At 42.5% G+C, this 17,926-nt stretch overlaps 1 protein-coding gene across 1 annotated transcript in view; it reads left to right on the top strand.

Moving 5' to 3' along the window:
• Positions 1-17,926, top strand: part of obscna (obscurin, cytoskeletal calmodulin and titin-interacting RhoGEF a) — a 38,580-nt gene continuing 20,654 nt past the window's right edge. Inside the window, exons 1-33 of the mRNA XM_056378610.1 lie at positions 1-148; positions 913-1,074; positions 1,308-1,412; positions 1,497-1,763; positions 1,975-2,244; positions 2,713-2,979; positions 3,122-3,385; positions 3,497-3,763; positions 4,041-4,310; positions 4,472-4,738; positions 4,917-5,183; positions 5,626-5,898; positions 5,985-6,248; positions 6,364-6,630; positions 6,919-7,185; positions 7,298-7,567; positions 7,766-8,032; positions 8,157-8,432; positions 8,925-9,191; positions 10,087-10,353; positions 11,181-11,408; positions 11,551-11,817; positions 11,980-12,246; positions 12,338-12,604; positions 12,937-13,203; positions 13,490-13,759; positions 13,941-14,219; positions 14,893-15,159; positions 15,484-15,750; positions 15,961-16,227; positions 16,539-16,706; positions 16,950-17,216; positions 17,406-17,672. Of these exons, the coding sequence (XP_056234585.1) occupies positions 1-148; positions 913-1,074; positions 1,308-1,412; positions 1,497-1,763; positions 1,975-2,244; positions 2,713-2,979; positions 3,122-3,385; positions 3,497-3,763; positions 4,041-4,310; positions 4,472-4,738; positions 4,917-5,183; positions 5,626-5,898; positions 5,985-6,248; positions 6,364-6,630; positions 6,919-7,185; positions 7,298-7,567; positions 7,766-8,032; positions 8,157-8,432; positions 8,925-9,191; positions 10,087-10,353; positions 11,181-11,408; positions 11,551-11,817; positions 11,980-12,246; positions 12,338-12,604; positions 12,937-13,203; positions 13,490-13,759; positions 13,941-14,219; positions 14,893-15,159; positions 15,484-15,750; positions 15,961-16,227; positions 16,539-16,706; positions 16,950-17,216; positions 17,406-17,672 (8,320 nt within the window). The remainder of the gene's footprint in view (positions 149-912; positions 1,075-1,307; positions 1,413-1,496; positions 1,764-1,974; positions 2,245-2,712; positions 2,980-3,121; positions 3,386-3,496; positions 3,764-4,040; positions 4,311-4,471; positions 4,739-4,916; positions 5,184-5,625; positions 5,899-5,984; positions 6,249-6,363; positions 6,631-6,918; positions 7,186-7,297; positions 7,568-7,765; positions 8,033-8,156; positions 8,433-8,924; positions 9,192-10,086; positions 10,354-11,180; positions 11,409-11,550; positions 11,818-11,979; positions 12,247-12,337; positions 12,605-12,936; positions 13,204-13,489; positions 13,760-13,940; positions 14,220-14,892; positions 15,160-15,483; positions 15,751-15,960; positions 16,228-16,538; positions 16,707-16,949; positions 17,217-17,405; positions 17,673-17,926) is intronic.

The raw sequence follows: 17,926 nt of genomic DNA, 5'->3' as shown, positions 1-17,926 counted from the left end.
ATGCAACTCAAGTCTAAGCCCAACTGTCGCATCAGCATGCATGGGAAGAAACACTCCCTCATATTGAACAGGGTGGCTCTAGGAGACGCTGGCCAGTTCTCTTTTCAGGCTAATGGCATTCAGACCGCAGGTCGACTCAGTGTTAGAGGTAAGGTAACACAATAGAATGAACTACTTCCAATGTCAAGTCAAGACATGACCAAGGTCTAAACATTTAAATGATGGGACAGCCTCATAAGTATGTCGGATCATACCACATACAGCCCAATACACCTAAAATACGTAATTCTTTTTTTCTTCTAAAAAGATTTATTAATGTATACAATTATAAATGAACAAATAAATAAGTCTGTAAATAAGTCACAAGGCTAGTGGCAGAGCACCCACCCACCCACATATATCCACAGCTATTGGATTGATTTCTCAATAGTTCGCATAGACATTCATGGTTTCCGGACGATGTATTCTAATGAATTGTAATAGCTTTGATCCACCTGACTTGTCATCTAGCACCATCATCAGGTCAGAATTTCAATCTGTCCACTAGTTAAGTGTATGAACCTGCATAACTAATGACATCCCCGTCACCCTCAGCTGTACTTTGCACTTAGTGCTAATTGAGAAATGTTAGCATACTAATATGTTAAACTAAGATGGTGAACATGGTAGATATTATAGCTGCTAAACATTGATTATCATTGTGAGCATGTTAGCATTATGATGTAAGCATTCAGCTCAAAACATCACTGCACCTAAATACAGTATCACATATCCACCAACACTGTAGACTAGACTTGTTTTAACAGTTAACACTTTCAGTCGTTTTGAACCGCAACATTAGAGTAAATGAACAAGCAACACTCAAACACTTGCTGAAAAGTTTATGGGCATGGTTTGGGTATCTTCTGCCAGCTAGGGACATCCATATAATGAAGGAGCTGGAGGACGTAGACACAATGGAGCGGCAACCTGTGACCTTCCTGTGTGAGGTCAACCAGGTGGATGTGGATGGTCGGTGGTACAGAGATGACTGCAGGATCCGACCTGGGGACAACATCAAGATCAGACACCAGGGCAAGTGATCAACCACATGGTCTTTAGAGAAACTAACGGCCCAATGATATAAAATCCTCCCCAATGCTTGCGTCATAGTAGGCCTACGTTCAACTTTGCAAAGAAGCTGTGTTTGAGTGAGCATAGTGGTTGTAATAGGGAGTTCCTAGGTGTAAATATATAATAAATAAATAAAAACCTGGGTAAATACAATACATAAAGATAATAAACATTTCGCTTTGATCTGATTGCAGGTAAAACTCACACCCTGCTCTTCAGGTCAGTCAGGCCAGAACATGCTGGAGAGATCAGATTCACTGCAGAGCGTGTCTCATCCTATGCAACTCTCACAGTACAAGGTGAGCCACCAGACTGTTCATATCACAATATAACAAGAATTTATGCAGGAAATGATGCCTGTCCTTATTTCTTCTCCTCTTCAGAGCTCCCAGTCCAAATTGTGCGTCCTCTGAAGGTCAAGATAGCCATGTATCACCACCGGGGTCTACTGGAGTGCCAGGTGTCACGGCCTAATGCACAGGTCAGGTGGTACAAGAACAGGAAGGAGCTCCTGCCTAGTACGAAGTACCAAGTCATCAGCCAAGATGTGTACAGGCAGCTGACCATCGATAATGTCTGCTCCTCAGATGAGGACACCTACACCTGTGATGCAGGAGATGACAAAACCTCATGTCAGCTCCTGGTAGAGGGTGAGATACCTGTTTTCATAGCAGTCACAATGTCAAGTTGATGGCCAACCGTATGCTTTGCATTCATGTAGCTACACTTTTACAATACTTAACCAAATAGTTGATGCACATATGCACATGTGTAAACTATAGAGTCAGAAGACGTTATTTGAATGCTAACAGGCAGGAGTTGCGTCAGTGGTGGTAATGTGTATTATGGCTGTACATGCAGAGCAGGCTATCAGCATAGTGCGGGGGATGAGCGCAGTGGAGGTGATGGAGCCAGAGCCAGCACTGTTCCACGTGGAGACCAGCCTGAAGTCAGGGAGGCCTCCGAAGTGGACCCTGAACGGTGAGGTGCTGGAGCAATGTGCAGCGGTGAACATCGACAGGGAGGGCACCCTCCACAGTCTCTGTCTCACCTCCACTGAAAGCTCAATGTCCGGTCCTGTGCTCTTTGTAGCTGGAAAGAGTCGCTCCACCGCTCAGCTCACTGTGAAAGGTGAGTATCGAAATGTTCTTAATCTTAATCTAAAAAAATGAAAATGAAATATCATATAGTGTTTAGAGTATTATTTTGTCTAGCCTACCACAACCACATCCTTCACATATCTTTGCACTGACTTAGCAGTTATCAGCAGTTGTTGTTATTTATTCATATACTGTAGCTAGGAATTACTAGCTCTGCCACAGGAAGATGGAGCATACATGGAGAAAGAAATTAAATTATAATAATATAGTAATACAAAAAGAAGTAATTTTGTTGTCAGACTGAATTTTCATCTCAAAAGAGCATTTCTGAAAACAGGCATTGAACTGTAAGTACCTACTCTGCGTCTTTGCCCTACAAGGGACTGGGAACCTTTCCTGTTTAATGTTTTATCAGTGCTAAGAGGTACTGTAAAGTGAATGAATGTGGACATTTTTAGGAATGTCTCTTTAAGCACTCTTTACATATTTTCCCCTGCAGAGCGACCTCTTCAGGTTCTTCACCACTTGGATAATGTGGAGGCGAAGGAGAACAGCTCTGTGACTCTGAGCTGTCAGTTTGCACCTTCTCCCAGGGTGGTACGGTGGTTTAAAGGTCGAACTGCTCTGAAGACTTCGAACAAGTACAGCATGAAAAGAGAGGGGAAACGAGCAGGGCTGACCATTCATGGCTTGACAGCGATGGATTCAGGACAGTACCGCTGCATGGCTGGAGGTTCACAGAGCACAGCACATGTTAAGGTAGAAGGTAGGTTAAACATGATTTGGGAAAACTGGGTTATAAGGTGCTATATGGTACTGTTCAATATATTCAGATTTTTATCATACTGCTTTCTTTACGTTAGTTCAGTTAATTTCTTTATATAATCACTTGTGTCTTTGTTTTGTAGTACGAACACTTAAGTTGGTCAAACACCTTGAGCCGGTGGAAATTGAGGAGGATGGAGTCGCCACTTTCTCATGTGAGCTCAACTATGTGGTCGCCAACGTGGAGTGGATTCTCAACAATGTCCGCCTCTATTCCAACGCCATCAACAGGATCCAGCACATGGGCACAATGCACAGCCTCATAATCAAGAAGCTGCGGCCACAGGAGAGCAGGGTCACATTCAAAGCAGGCCTTCTCTCTGAGACTACAACCTTAAAGGTCAAAGGTCAGCCATAGCAATAACTGAAGTGCATGAGAGGTTTTTTCTTTTTTTTTTGTTAATTTCTGAGAAACATGTGAACACCGTTAATGAAATGATGCTGCTCTTTGTCTCCAGAGCGCCCAGCAGTGTTCCTGAGGTCTCTGGAGGATGCAGTAGGCGAAGAGCAAGGGGAGGTCTGCCTGCAGTGTGAAATTTCCAAAGAGATGGTCACCCCTGTTTGGAGAAAGGATGGTATGGTCCTGACAGCTGATGATAAACATGAAATACTCCAGTTTGGGAAGTCCATGGCGCTGATTGTCCATTCACTGAGCAAGGATGACGCTGGACAGTACACCTGTGACCTGGGCACCAGCCATTCCAAGGCTAAAGTTACAGTTCATGGTGAGGAGGAGGAAATATGTTGCTGGTTATTTGGGAAGAGCTTTATTCCTTGAAAAATCAAGTGTTCTGCATACATAAAGATGTCTGTTAAGCTGTAACCTCAGATGACACTTGGATGCCGTTTTGTTACAAAGATGTTAAATGACTCTGTGGTGTCAAGTGTTTCTCTCTCTGCAGCTTCGAGATCTGGTACACAGGTGGTACAGTTAAATATAAGTTCCACTGATAAGATATATTTACTGTAATAGAGCTACTGTGTTGTTATATTTATCTACAGATTTACACATCACAATTTTTCAACGTATAAAGACAACCTCAGTTCTGGAGGGTGAAAGCTGCACCTTTGAGTGTCTCCTCTCTCACGATCTTGATGATGAGCCTTTCTGGTCGATCAATGGCCAGGTGGTGGCCGCTGACAACCGTGTCCAGGTTATCAACAATGGCCGCAAGTATAAGATGACCATCAAAGATGCCTTACTTACTGACGCTGGAGACGTGGTCTTCACAATTAACGACCTCAGCTGTAGGACCATGCTTTTTGTAAAAGGTGAATACCTGGCTGTGTCAGATAGAATTATCAGCAATTTTAGTTAAGTTTGTATATGTGAGGATACATGTCTCTGCATTTTATTTTGAAAAGAGCAACTCTGTAGATGCATTTATACAAAAAATGCCTGAATGTGAGTGAACGCTTTCCCCCTACTTTAGAGAAACCGGTGCACATCTTCAGGGACCTGCTGAACGTAAAGGCAGTGCCAGGCGAGGACGCTGAGCTGAGCTGTGAAATCACCAAACCAGAGGCCACCATCCATTGGCTGAAAAATGGCCATCTAATCAGACAGAGCCCTAAATATGAGATGAGTGTGGAGAAGAACTTGGCGCGGCTGGTGATCAAGAATACCACCATTAGAGACTCTGGGGAGTACTCCTGTGAGGCCGAAGGTGTTGCCTCTCGTGCCAAGCTGGAGATCAGAGGTAGGTGAGAGTATTCAAAATAAATGTTATCCGATAACAATGCAATGTAGTGTTCCTTACTGCACTGTTGTGCAAACCAGTGCTGCTCTCCGATGTCCCATTTTACAATGTAGGTCGGTAACTGCTGTACTCAGTGTGAAGGTTGACTCAATTTTCTGAACTTCACTATACCTCTCAGAACTCCAGCACACATTTGCAAGGGAGCTGAGGGAGACACGAGCAGAGGAAAAGGGTAAAGTGACCCTGGAGTGTGAGACCAGACGGCCAGCCAAGCGTGTGAAATGGCTGAAAGGAATGATGGACCTGAGGTCTGGTAGGAAGTACGTCATCAGGCAGAAGGGTGTGGTGCTGTCCCTGACCATCACCTGCCTGGAGAAGTCAGACACGGATGTTTACACATGTGATGTCGGTACCATGCAGAGCCGAGCACAGCTGACCGTGCAGGGTGAGACCATAGGGCAAGGGAACACTGGGCACTGCATCACTGTGGTTTAGTTGTGTTCATCTAAAGTCAGCTGGGGCCAAGTGGTAGCTGTGGGTGACACCAGGACAGATCTTTACATCAATTGTCAGCTCAGTGGTAGAAATTCTGGGATATATTATTAACTGAGTGATGAATTAATTTACAAAGTGAATATTGATGCAGTTGATACATGTTATATACTAACAATACTAACAGAACTGCCAACATAACGACAAATTGATAATTGTCAGCACAATATCCTTAACATGGTTATAAATGCTAGTCTAAAAATAATGCAGGTTTTATCATTATTGAGTATAATACTCAGTAAAATATTAAGGATGTTGGTTGAGGCTTTAAGTACCTACTCAATGTGATGTGGATTGGTTTTTTGACTTTTCAATGTCTTCCATGTTTGATTTAGGCCAGAAGGTGTTGATCCTGGATGAACTAGAGGATGTTGAGTGTCTAGAAGGTGACACGGTCACATTCAGATGTCGAATCTGTCCCAGTGACTACATCGGGGTCAGGTGGTACCTGGATGAGACTCTGCTGTACACCAATGAGCTCAATGAGATTCAGATGGTACCCGGAGGCTACCACACCCTCACATTTAAGCAGCTTGCCCGCAAAGACACTGGCACCATTTCATTTTCAGCAGGGGACAAAAGATCGTACGCTTCATTACTGGTCAGAGGTGAGTCTTTGATCAGAGTTGTAATCTGTGCTTTTATGTCACATTTCTTTTGGCCTTGATTTGGTTTCATCTCTTTCTGTTCCCAGAGAGGCGCCCCACCATCATTAAAGCACTGGAGGACTGTGAGGCTATTGAAGGAGGTGGTTTGGTTTTGTCCTGTGTGACCTCCAAGCCATGTCACATCCTCTGGTACAAAGATGGCTGCCTGATGTGGAGCTCCTCCAGATATTTTGCCAGTCGTTCCGGCTGTGAGGCTCGACTCACGATCCGGGAGGTCTGCAACAGTGATGCTGGGGTGTACGAGTGCAGCGCTGGATCTGTTACAACTAGGGCTGTTGTAACTGTCAAAGGTATGAATAGAAATCTGAAAGTCTATTGTTAAAGGACTTTCATTGCTGTGGACTAGCACTGAATGACAAAGGTTTCTGAAAAAAAATATGAGTAATGGTGTTCTCTCTTTTTTAGCCATCCCAGCAGAGTTCACTCAGCCTCTGAAAACTGTGGAGGCCAAAGAGGGAGAGACTGTAACCCTGACCTGTGAGTACTCTTTGCCTGGGGTCCAGTTCCACTGGAGGAAAGGTTTCGAGAGTATCAGGCCTGGAGACAAGTACGTGATGAAACAGAAGAAGACAATCAACTCTCTAACCATCAAAGGCGTGAAGCCGGAGGACTCAGGGGAATATACCTGTCAGTGCCGAGATCACCGCACAACAGCAAGCATCAAAGTACATGGTAAGACCCATTTAATTCATCTGTCATCACATTTTAGCAAATCCTACTCAAAACTTTTGGTTCAATTTCATGTTCAGTTTAATAAAATCATTATTTAAATGGCTGGTTTCAGTGGTGAAGCACTACATAACACGTTTTTCTCAGAGGGCTTAATCTGTTACACTGTTACACTGAAAGTCAATTAAGTATTTTTTGTGACTGACAACTTTATTGACATTGTGTTTAAAGGGATAGTGCAGATTTTTGACATAAGGTGAAACTCACTTGGAATGATATTGTTTTTTCCAGCTATTCCTATTTCATTCATACAACAACTGAAGAACATGCAAGCAGAGGAGGGCAACAATGTCATATTGCGCTGTGAGCTGTCCAAACCTGGAATACCAGTCGAATGGAGGAAAGGAGATGAGCTGCTGAAGAATGGGGTCAAGTACCAGATAAGGAAATGGGAAACCACATTGGAGCTTCTGATATGGAAGCCTGTGCCTCAGGACAGTGGGATCTACAGCTGTGTGTGTGCTGATCAGATGACATCTGCCACTGTCAAAATCACTGGTAGGAAGTAATTTATCAATAGACTGATTGATGAGTTTTAAATTTTAACAAATAAAGTTTATAATTCTAAATAATTATTCATCTAAATGTATGTTCATCCATGTCTCCCCAGCCCTCCCGGTCACCTTCAAGCAGAAGCTGAGGAATGTGCAGATTGAGGAGGGCAACACAGCGACTTTACGCTGTGAGCTGTCTAAACCTGGTCATACTGTGGAGTGGAGGAAGAGGGGGGATGAACTCATCGGGAATGGAGAGAAATATCACATTCGGCAGAGAGACTTGCTGATTGAATTGAGGATCTTTGATGTGACACCTGAGGACAGCAATATCTACACATGCATCTGTGGAAATATAGAGACCACTGCAACTCTGACTGTGAATGGTAGGTGTTAATCGTTTACATTATTTTTTTTAGGTTTTTTAGATTATTTTTATCTGTTTACTTAAAGTTTGTTTTCCTTAGATTGATTGAAAGAGAACTGTAATTCCAAAGAAAAATTATATGCATACAGTTACTTGATTTAAAGGGCTGAAATGATTCTATTCCTTTCCATCATATTACTTTAATGTCGTCTTGTAGCTCTTCCCATCACCTTCAAGCAAAAGCTGAAGAACCTCCAAGTCGAGGAAGGACACAACATCACATTGTATTGTGAGATCTCTAAGCCTGGAGTCCCAGTGGAGTGGAGGCTCTCAGGAGATCTTCTGGAGAACGGAGAGAAGTACCAGATTAAGCAGAGGGCCTCTGCTCTGGAGCTGACCATCAGAGATACTGTGCCTGAAGACAGTGGTGTATACACCTGTGTGTGTAGAGAGCAGAAGACAAAGGCCACTGTTAAAGTTATTGGTAAGCTCAATGTGTGTGATGTGTGTGGTGATCGCAATCTGCTGCGTACTTGTTCACTTGTATCAGTAGTATTGCCGTTATTCTGCTTTACATGTATAAACAGCATCTGTGTTTGGTTAAACAGCGGTTCCTGCCACATTTAAAGTGAGCCTGAAGAGCCAGGAGACCGAAGAAGGGAACAGTGTGACGTTACGCTGTGAGTTGTCAAAGAAGGGAGTCCCATTGCAGTGGCAGAGAGAGGGCCAGGAGCTCTCTGAGGAGCTATCTCAAGGAAAGTATCAGATGAAAGTAGAAGGAAAGACAGCTCTGATGACCATCCTCAGTGTCCAACCAGAAGATGCAGGGAAGTACAGCTGCATCACAGGAGATGAGAAAACCACAGCTGAAATCAAAGTGAAACGTAAGTTTGCAGCATGAAAAGACCAACGAGAACCAACCACATTAGTCGATTGCCACAAAGATATGAATTTTTTAAATAGATATTTTTTAAATGTTACCCTTATCATCACTCCAAAGGCAACTGCGTAGTTACAGAACAGTTTTTCAGGTGTTGGTTTTGAACAGTGTTCTCAAAATGTCTAGTAATTCTTAATCTCATTAGATAATATAACAATAAAAATATGCATAAATTTACTATAATGTAAAGTCAAAATCACATATCCATGGTGCCAAAATGCACGGCTTATTATTTCCACAAGGAACAGCAGAATAAATATTTAAGTGTCTGCTCCTCATATTGCAAAAACAAAATCCAAGGACTCAGTAGGAAAATCCAAAGAGTCTTGAAGAGGGCTCTGCCTGGGCTCATAGAATTTGAGTTATAATTCCTTCATTCCTGGAGTAAGCAGAGAGGGCAGGGTGAATAAAGTAATTTCTTTTGTGTCTGCAACAGCACTTCCTGTGACATTCAAACGAGAGATCCAACGCCTGGTGGCGATAGAAGGGGAGAGTGGAGTTTTCTGCTGTGAGCTCTCCAAACCTGCAGCTCCAGTGGAGTGGAGGAAAGGCAGAGTCATCCTGAAGCCTGGAGAGAAATATGAGATGAAGCAGGAGGGACGTCTCACTAAACTGGTCATCAACAACTTAGAGGAGAGCGATGCTGGGAAATACTCCTGCAAGACTAAAGACAGCCAATCAACTGCTGAACTCACCGTACAAGGTGAGACAGGTTCTTGTCAGAAATTCTCTCTCAAACTTTTGATTCCTGATCTTGTAAAACATTTTTCTTTCTCCTTTTGTAAATTTTCCTAATGTATTCAACAGAATCACCCGAGCGCAGATGTCAAAGAGGTCAGCTTCAAAATAGTACAATAAAAACAAAATAGACCCAGTGGGTGCTAGCACTGTGTGACCTCCATTCTGTACTGTAGTCTCACTAAACCTTAATGGAGAGTCTATTTTTGCTCATCTAGTCATCCATCTTGACAGCCTCAGACAGCCAGACTATGGCTCATGTCGTATGGGATGTTTAGACAATAGTTTGAATTTTGATCCGCAACTAAACTGTAGCATTAGTATTTCATGTAGCATTAGTGTTTTTCATGTAAGTAATATTACATTTGATTTAACTAATCACTGATAACTGAATATAATTTAATCCATTATTATTATATAATCTATAATGGATTGTATTATAATCCGTCATCAGTGTCCACTGTTCAATGTAAATATAATAGTTTGATTATGAGCATGACTTGTCTTGTAAGTATACCTGCCATGTTGCTTACATCACTGCTGCAACATGTCAGTGGAGTATTTATTCTGTTCATTGTTATGTTGACTGTTGTTACCATGTTACCATCCCTAGTTATTTTGAAGCAGGGGGAATATAGAGGGGTCATTTTGTGTACTCGTTCTCCATCCATTCTCATTTCCCTCTAGATTGCATCCTTGTGTTAGCTGTACCATGTGAAAAACCCTCATTTGGGGTTTATTGGCTAATCTCTAATGTGGTCATTCGAGCTGTAATATTTACTTCTTTAAGCTTTTCAGGAGGTTTTCACATTTGTTGTACAAGTACTTAAACATTTTTTCTCATTCTCAATTGTTGACAGCTTTACCGCCAAGTTTCAAGCTGCCGCTAGTTAACCAGGAAGTGATGGAGGAGAACAGTGTGGTTCTGCGCTGTGAGCTCACCAAACCTGCCCCATCGGTGGAGTGGAGGAGAGGAGGTGAGCTGCTGAAGAATGGAGACAGGTACCAGATGAGGAAGAAGGACCTCCAGGTGGAGATGAAGATTGTGGACCTCACTCTGGATGACACTGGAGATTATACCTGTATATGTGGAGAAGAGAGGACAACAGCTAGGATCATGGTGAATGGTGAGCACTGCATCCAACACAGCAGGGTGCATTTTGTTGCTTTAATGCTTTTGCAAGTACTCAAGGACGTCATGACCTGACAGTATGTCAAAAAAGTAAAATATAAATGTGGTACATGTAAATGTAGCTGGTTTTAAATTAATGGTAAAAGTAAAGAGTAAAACAACAACAAGAACTGAATGCAAAATGGATAATGTGGAGATACTGAAGGAATTTCTGGGCCACATCTTGTTATATAAATGTCCATATTTATAGTACAGTATACAGTGTATATATACAGTATATATACTGTATATCTATATAGTATACACTGAATAGGATTTGACTCTGAAATATGGAATATATCAGTACAGCAGGGTGATATAACAAGTTGGTATTGTGTTAGCACAATTGAAGTACAGTTCAGCTCATTATTTAAGAATTTTGAAGACTAATATGAAACACAAAGTTCTCTGAAAGTTGTCTTTGGCTGTTGTTTTCATTTTGGTGATATCTTTCCTATTACAGTATGGTTTCTGTTGTCACCTCTTTCTTGATAGCTTTTGCATTTCTCTGTCTCTGGTTTTCTTTTTTTTCTTTTTTTTTTTTGCTGCTAACATTACAGTTCTTTTTGCTTTAACTCCAAAGAAAACAGCTGTGATGCTGCACATACAAAATGTGAGATGTAAAATGTGTCAATGGAAAAAGAGGAAATTGTGAAAACTTTCATGAACTACGTGTAATTTACTGTAACTTTGACTTATCCGCCAGGAACAGAGAGTGGCAAAACAGATATTTGTCGACATGTTTTAAATCATTTTAAATGCTTGTCTTGTGGACCTCTCCAGAACGGCCCATCAAATTCCTTCAAGAACTGAAAAATATTCAGGTGCAGGAGGGCAATGTGGTGACTCTCTGCTGTGAGCTCTCCAAACCTGACACTCCCGTGCAGTGGAAGAAAGGAGACAATGGGTTGACCAGCGGAGAGAAATACCAGATGAAGCAGAACGGCTCCACACTGGAGCTCCTCATCAGGAAAAGCCAGCCTGAGGACAGTGGCACATACAGCTGTGTTTGTGAAGACATAAAAACTACTGCCACCATCATCATCACTGGTTAGAGGCGTTCTACGCTATCACTATGTAACAAAACATACTTTGGTAATTTTCACGTTTTATACTGCACTTTTCAATGTCTGTCTGATGTATCACTCCTCAGCGATCCCGGTCACCTTCAAGCAGAAGCTGAAGAACCAGGAAGCTGTGGAGGAGGGCAGTGTGACGCTGCGCTGCGAGCTTTCTAAGCCAGGAGTCCCAGTGGAGTGGAGGAGAGATGCTCAACTTCTGATAGAGGGAGAAAAATATCAGATGAAGCAAGAGGGCAGGGTTGCCGAGATGCTGATTAAAAATTTAACTCTAACAGACACTGCGGAGTACTGTTGTTTTGCTGGCACTGTTGTGACCTCAGCTGACATCAAAATAAGAGGTATGCTTCACTACACCTGACACAGATGAAAAATAACGGAATGACAGTGTTGATGTACTGATTTTTTGTCTTAACCACAGTGATATAGGCTTGGTATTCCATATGATGTAAACACGGCAGATCTATTAAGAAATCTGCTTAATGTTGTTGTTTTTTTCTCAGAGCTCCCTGTAACATTTAAACAAGAGGTTGAGACTTTGGAGGTGAAAGAAGGGGAGAGTGGAGTTTTCTGCTGTGAGCTCTCCAAATCTGGAGCTCCAGTGGACTGGAGGAAAGGCAGGGTCATCCTCAAACCAGGATACAAATATGAGATGAAACAAGAGGGACGTCTCACAAAACTGATCATCAACAATGTGGAGGAGAGCGATGCTGGGAAATACACCTGCAAGACCAAAGACAGCCAATCAACTGCTGAGCTCAGCGTCAAGGGTATGACAGTGATCTTACACCGAAACCATGATTCATAATTAATAATAACTCCTATGAATTAACTGGGCATTCTCAAAACATCCCCTTGCAGCTCCTCCCATCACGTTCAAGACGAAGTTAAGGAACCTGCAGGTGGAGGAGGAGAACAGCCTGACATTGAGCTGTGAGTTATCTAAGCCTGGCCTTGCTGTGGAGTGGAGGAAAGGAGAAGAGCTTCTGAAGAATAATTTCAAGTACCAGATTAAAAACCGAAACAGTGTCATGGAGCTGACCGTCAAAAACGCACAGCTGGAGGACAGTGGTGTCTACAGCTGTATCTATGGTGATACCAAGACCACAGCCAACGTCACCATTACATGTAAGGGAAGACTGTAAATACAAGCATGTTTGTGTGTTTTTTTCATTCTTTTTAGAATTTCTGGCAATTTTGACAGAAATTTTGATTTGTGATTATGCAGATTTTAAAATTATGTATTTGAATTTAAAAAGGAGTAAAAGTAGGACAATATTGTCTTTAAAGTAAAATAGTAAAAAATACCACCCTACCCAAGCAGTGGGAATTCTCTTGATCTCTCTTTTATTATTGATTTATGTATGTCTCTTATACCGGTTTTCACTGTATAAAAATTGCCTTTTGTATCTGCTCTCAAAACACAACGTGAACTTTGATTTTTCACCCCAAACTCACAGCTATTCCCCTCACCTTTAAAATGGGTCTGAAGAACCAGGAGGCCCCTGAAGGAGGCATCGTGACCCTTCGCTGTGAACTATCCAGGGCTGGGGTGCCTGTGCAGTGGTGGAAGTCAGAGGACCAGCTCTATCATGGAGGGAGGTATCAGATGATGCTGAGAGGGAAGGTAGCAGAGATGCACATCAAAAACATCCAGCCAGAGGATGTCGGAGAGTACAGCTGTGTCTTTGGAGGGCAGAGGACAATGGCTGAAGTGAACGTGAGAGGTATTTGACATGCTTGCGTTTTTTGTTTCTCACACCAAGCCACTGTTAACCCATGGTTCTGGTTCTCTATGACTCCTCAGGCTAAATATAGACTTTGTATTCAGACCAGTTCCACATGAGTTGTCTGACTTAATTGCATTTACTCAACATTCGCCAAACCCTGATCATAACCACTGATTAATTAGATCACATCTTGTTTCTTCAATAAGCAGATGATTCCATTGTTTCTATGATACTTAAAATTCCACTTTTTGTAACACATTATCTCCTGTCTGTCTCTTATCAGCGGCAGCAGGTGTGTTCTTTGAGAAGGAACTGGAGAACCAAGTGGTAATGGAGGGGAAACCTGTGCTGCTGTCTTGTGAAGTTACCAGTGCTAATGTCCCTGTTACTTGGAAGAAGGACAACATTGTGGTAGAAGAAGGAGGACGGTGCATTTTAAAGAAAAAAGGCCCCACACACTCTCTGGAGATCAAGAAATTACTTCTGGAGGATGCTGGCGAGTACTGCTGTAGCACCAGAGGCAAGAAGACCACTGCCAAGCTGACAGTGAGGGGTATGTGGATACTACAGTGGAATTTCATCCATCATGTACTGATACATTTGGCTAATTCATTTACTTTCAAAGAAATGTGTCATGAAAATAACCGACAGGCCGTTCTCAGCTAAGTTCATGTACATATATCAGATTCAATCTCTAAAAAGCCAGCTGTATCTAGCTCCTTCCTCCTCCACAGAGCGTGTGCGGATTGTTACAGAGCTGCAAGACTTAACGGTGACGGCGGGAGAGGACGCAGCGTTTGTGTGTGAGCTGAGCCACTCGGACGTGAGTGAAGGTGTCTGGTGGCTCGGTTCCAGCCCGCTGCAAAGGAACGAGATGAACCAAATGACGTGCCAGGGTCGCCGGCACCGACTGGTCCTCACCATGACAACACCTGAGGAGACGGGCACCGTGGCATTTGTGATTGGGGATGAGAGGACCTCTGCATGTCTGCTAGTGGTCCCTAAGCCCAAAGGTGAGCAGAAACATAAGAGATATAGGGTAGAAAGATATTTGGTATTGATACCAGCTTCCACAGCTTACCGTCAGTTGTTACATAATGAACGACAAACCCAACACTTATCAAGTACAATCTTGATGCTGCATTTGTTACAAACATAGTGTATCTCCTTTATTTTATGTTATTTTTATCATAAATTGGCATGTGATTTCAAATTCCAGTTTTATTTGAGGAAAAGCCTGAAGACGTTGTGCTTACGGAGGGAGAGACGGCCACTTTGTCCTGCACAATCTCCGACTATACCTCACCGGTTACCTGGACACGCAACCATATTCCCCTCTGCAATGGTGATAAATATGAGTTGCGTAAGGAGGGAAAAGTCAACTTGCTGCTTGTCCATGATGTGGATCCCCTGGATACTGGCATATACTCCTGTGATACAGGAGATGTGCAAAGCAGTGCCAAACTTACTGTAACAGGTAAAAATGCAAATATTGTTGCTTTTAGGTGATTGATGTTTCATTTCTGATTAACAAGATGCAGATACTGTAAAATTTAACTTGTTACCTTCCGTCTTCCCTTGGAATGCTAATTGTTGTACCTGCTTTCTTTGAACATTGATTAGATTTGTCAAATTATACTATGAAATGTTCTTATATCTCCAAATGTCTCCAACTCTTATTCCTAGAGCTCCCTCCATTCTTCCAGGAAGAATTGCAGAATACGGAAGTTGAGGAGGGAGGTTTGGCCTCTCTTTACTGTGAGCTGTCTAAACTTGGAGTGCCAATTCAATGGAAGAAGAACAGACTGCCGCTAAGAGCCAGCAGGAAATATGAGATGAAGCAGGACGGCTGCCTCCTCCAGCTGCACATCAAGGAGCTCAAACTTGAGGACAGTGGCAGCTACACATGTCAAGCAGGAAGTGCAGAGACCACTGCAACTGTGACAGTGAAAGGTGTGTGAAGTTGGATATGTGCAAAGCAGGGAGTGGACTTTCTGAACTCTTTACATTTTCCAACATAGCAGTTCCCACCCAGATGTTCCCAAATGTAACTTTATCACTGTACATTTTGGTGTCAGTACACAGCCCACATACTAGTGTCAGTACGGTAACTTTCAGTTACTTTCCTATGATTGTCTGCACCTGCCTGAAATGCAAATACTGCATGTACCCTTATGCTAAAATAGTAAGATAACAAATGACCATTCTGCCTTTTTGTGGTGTCAACTCAAACATAAAGATGTTTAATTTTTCTCCCGCTCAACCCTTTTTTTCCAGAGCTCCCTCCATACTTCAAGAAACAATTAAGACGCATGGAGGCTGAAGAGGGAGGTTCAGCCTCCCTCTCTTGTGAGCTGTCTAAACCTGGAGAATCAGTTCAGTGGAAGAAGAACAGACTGCCACTCAGAGAAAGCAGGAAGTATGAGATGAAGCAGGACGGCTGCTTCCTTCAGCTCGACATCAAGGAGCTCAGACCTGAGGACAGTGGCTGCTACACATGTCAATCAGGAGGTGCAGAGACCACTGCAACTGTGACAGTGAAAGGTGTGTGAATTTGGAGATTTACATGGCAAATGTGACAGTGTCAGTAACATCTGAATCATAGAAATGGTTCTTATGATAATCTAAACTTATTGACGATCAGAATAATTTGATATTATTTGGACCAAACACTACTCACATAAGTAGACTATAAAAACATTAACATGATGTATACTACTTATTTGGCCACTCCAACCCTCTTATCTTTCCCAGAGCTCCCACCATTTTTCAAAGAGGAACTGCAGAATGTGAAGGAAGAAGAGGGAGGCTCAGCTTCCCTGTGCTGTGAGGTGTCCAAACCTGGGCTGTCAGTGCAATGGAAGAGGAATAAGCTGCCTCTAAGACCCAGCAGGAAATATGAGATGAAGCAGGATGGCTGCCTCCTCCAGCTGCACATCAAGGAGCTCAAACTTGAGGACAGTGGCAGCTACACATGTGAAGCAGGAAGTGCAGAGACCACTGCAACTGTGACAGTGAAAGGTGTGTGAATTTGGAAACGTGATAAATTTTTGCAATGTCAGCAAATTGTTAATCTAATCTAAACTTCAAACAACAGTAAAAATCATGTGTCTATCACTAATATTTTTTTTACAGCACCTTATTTAGCCTGATTTTGAGAATGTCTAAAATGCTATTTCTGTTATGCTAAAACATCCCACTCAGTTACTCCCTAAACACTTGACATTTCCCAGAGCTCCTGCCATTTTTCAAACAAGAATTGCACAATGTGGAGGCTGAGGAGGGAGGTTCAGTCTCCGTGTCCTGTGAGCTGTCTAAACCTGGGCTGTCAGTGCAATGGAAGAAGAACAGACTGCAACTGAGAGCCAGCAGGAAGTATGAGATGCAGCAGGACGGCTGCTTCCTCCAGCTCCACATCAAGGAGCTCAAACTTGAGGACAGTGGCAGCTACACATGTCAGTCAGGAAGTGCAGAGACCACTGCAACTGTGACAGTGAAAGGTGTGTGAATTTGGATCATTCTGACTGTATCAGAACATTTTAGTGTTACAGCTTCATGCACTTTATTGTACAAACCTTCCATGTTCTCTCTGATCTCCCCGGTAGTCATTATGTTAACCCACCTATAGGTAGTCTTAAAAAATATATAAAAAGTTATTACAAATGCTGTCCTGATGAGGTTTCAAGCATTGTTCCCTTTACATTATAGATCCATAATGTTGTTTTTCTTGCCCACTTTCCCAGAGCTCGCTCCATTCTTCAAGAAAGAATTAAGACGTGTGGAGGCTGAGGAGGGAGGTGCAGCCTCCCTGTCCTGTGAGCTGTCTAAGCCTGGAGTGTCGGTGCAATGGAAGAAGAATAAGCTTCCACTGAGAGCAAACAGGAAGTATGAGATAAAACAAGATGGCTGCCTCCTCCAATTGCACATCACGGAGCTCAAACCTGAGGATAGTGGCAGCTACACATGTCAAGCAGCAAGTGCAGAGACCACTGCAACTGTGACAGTGAAAGGTGTGTGAATTTGCCAGTGAACAATGTAGTGTTTGCTCTGTATGCTTTTAACCACGTAACAAAACTGAGTGTTCATTGTAAGTTGATCAAAAGTCTTTAACAATTACATCTCAGGCTTTTTATTGTCCAATTTCACTTAGGAGGTATAATTTTTTTAAAATATTTTCCAATCCATATCTGTTTTCGCAGAAGTTGCTCCATTCTTCAACAAAGAATTACAAGGTATAGAGGGTGAGGAGGGAGCTACAGCCTCTCTGTTCTGTGAGGTGTCTAAACCTGGGGTGCCAGTTCAGTGGAAGAAGAACAGACTGCCACTGAGAGCCAGCAGGAAGTACGAAATGAAGCAAGATGGCTGCTCCCTCCAGCTGCACATTAAGGAGCTCAAACTTGAGGACAGTGGCAGCTACACTTGTCAAACAGGAAGTGCAGAGACCACTGCAACTTTGACAGTGAAAGGTGCTTTGTTGCTGTTGTGGTGTGTTCACTGAAAGTTTTTAGTATTCCACCTCTTAAGTTCTTGATGATAGGAGGGTATCCTTTTTCAAAATTTAAAACTACTTAAATGTGATAGTTTGAACTGTTTGGAACATATAAAAATTTTCCTGAGTAGCAAGCAAAATCAATGCATGAAAACTGAATATATTTTCAGATCTTATTTGAGAATTTATCTGGCGTCTTAAATAATGTTTTTGTCTGCTCTGTACCACCTA

The sequence above is a fragment of the Seriola aureovittata genome, chromosome 6 (genome assembly GCF_021018895.1).
Source record: "Seriola aureovittata isolate HTS-2021-v1 ecotype China chromosome 6, ASM2101889v1, whole genome shotgun sequence".
NCBI classification, from domain to species: Eukaryota; Metazoa; Chordata; class Actinopteri; order Carangiformes; family Carangidae; genus Seriola; species Seriola aureovittata.
This window is presented reverse-complemented; position numbering and strand designations above follow the sequence as displayed.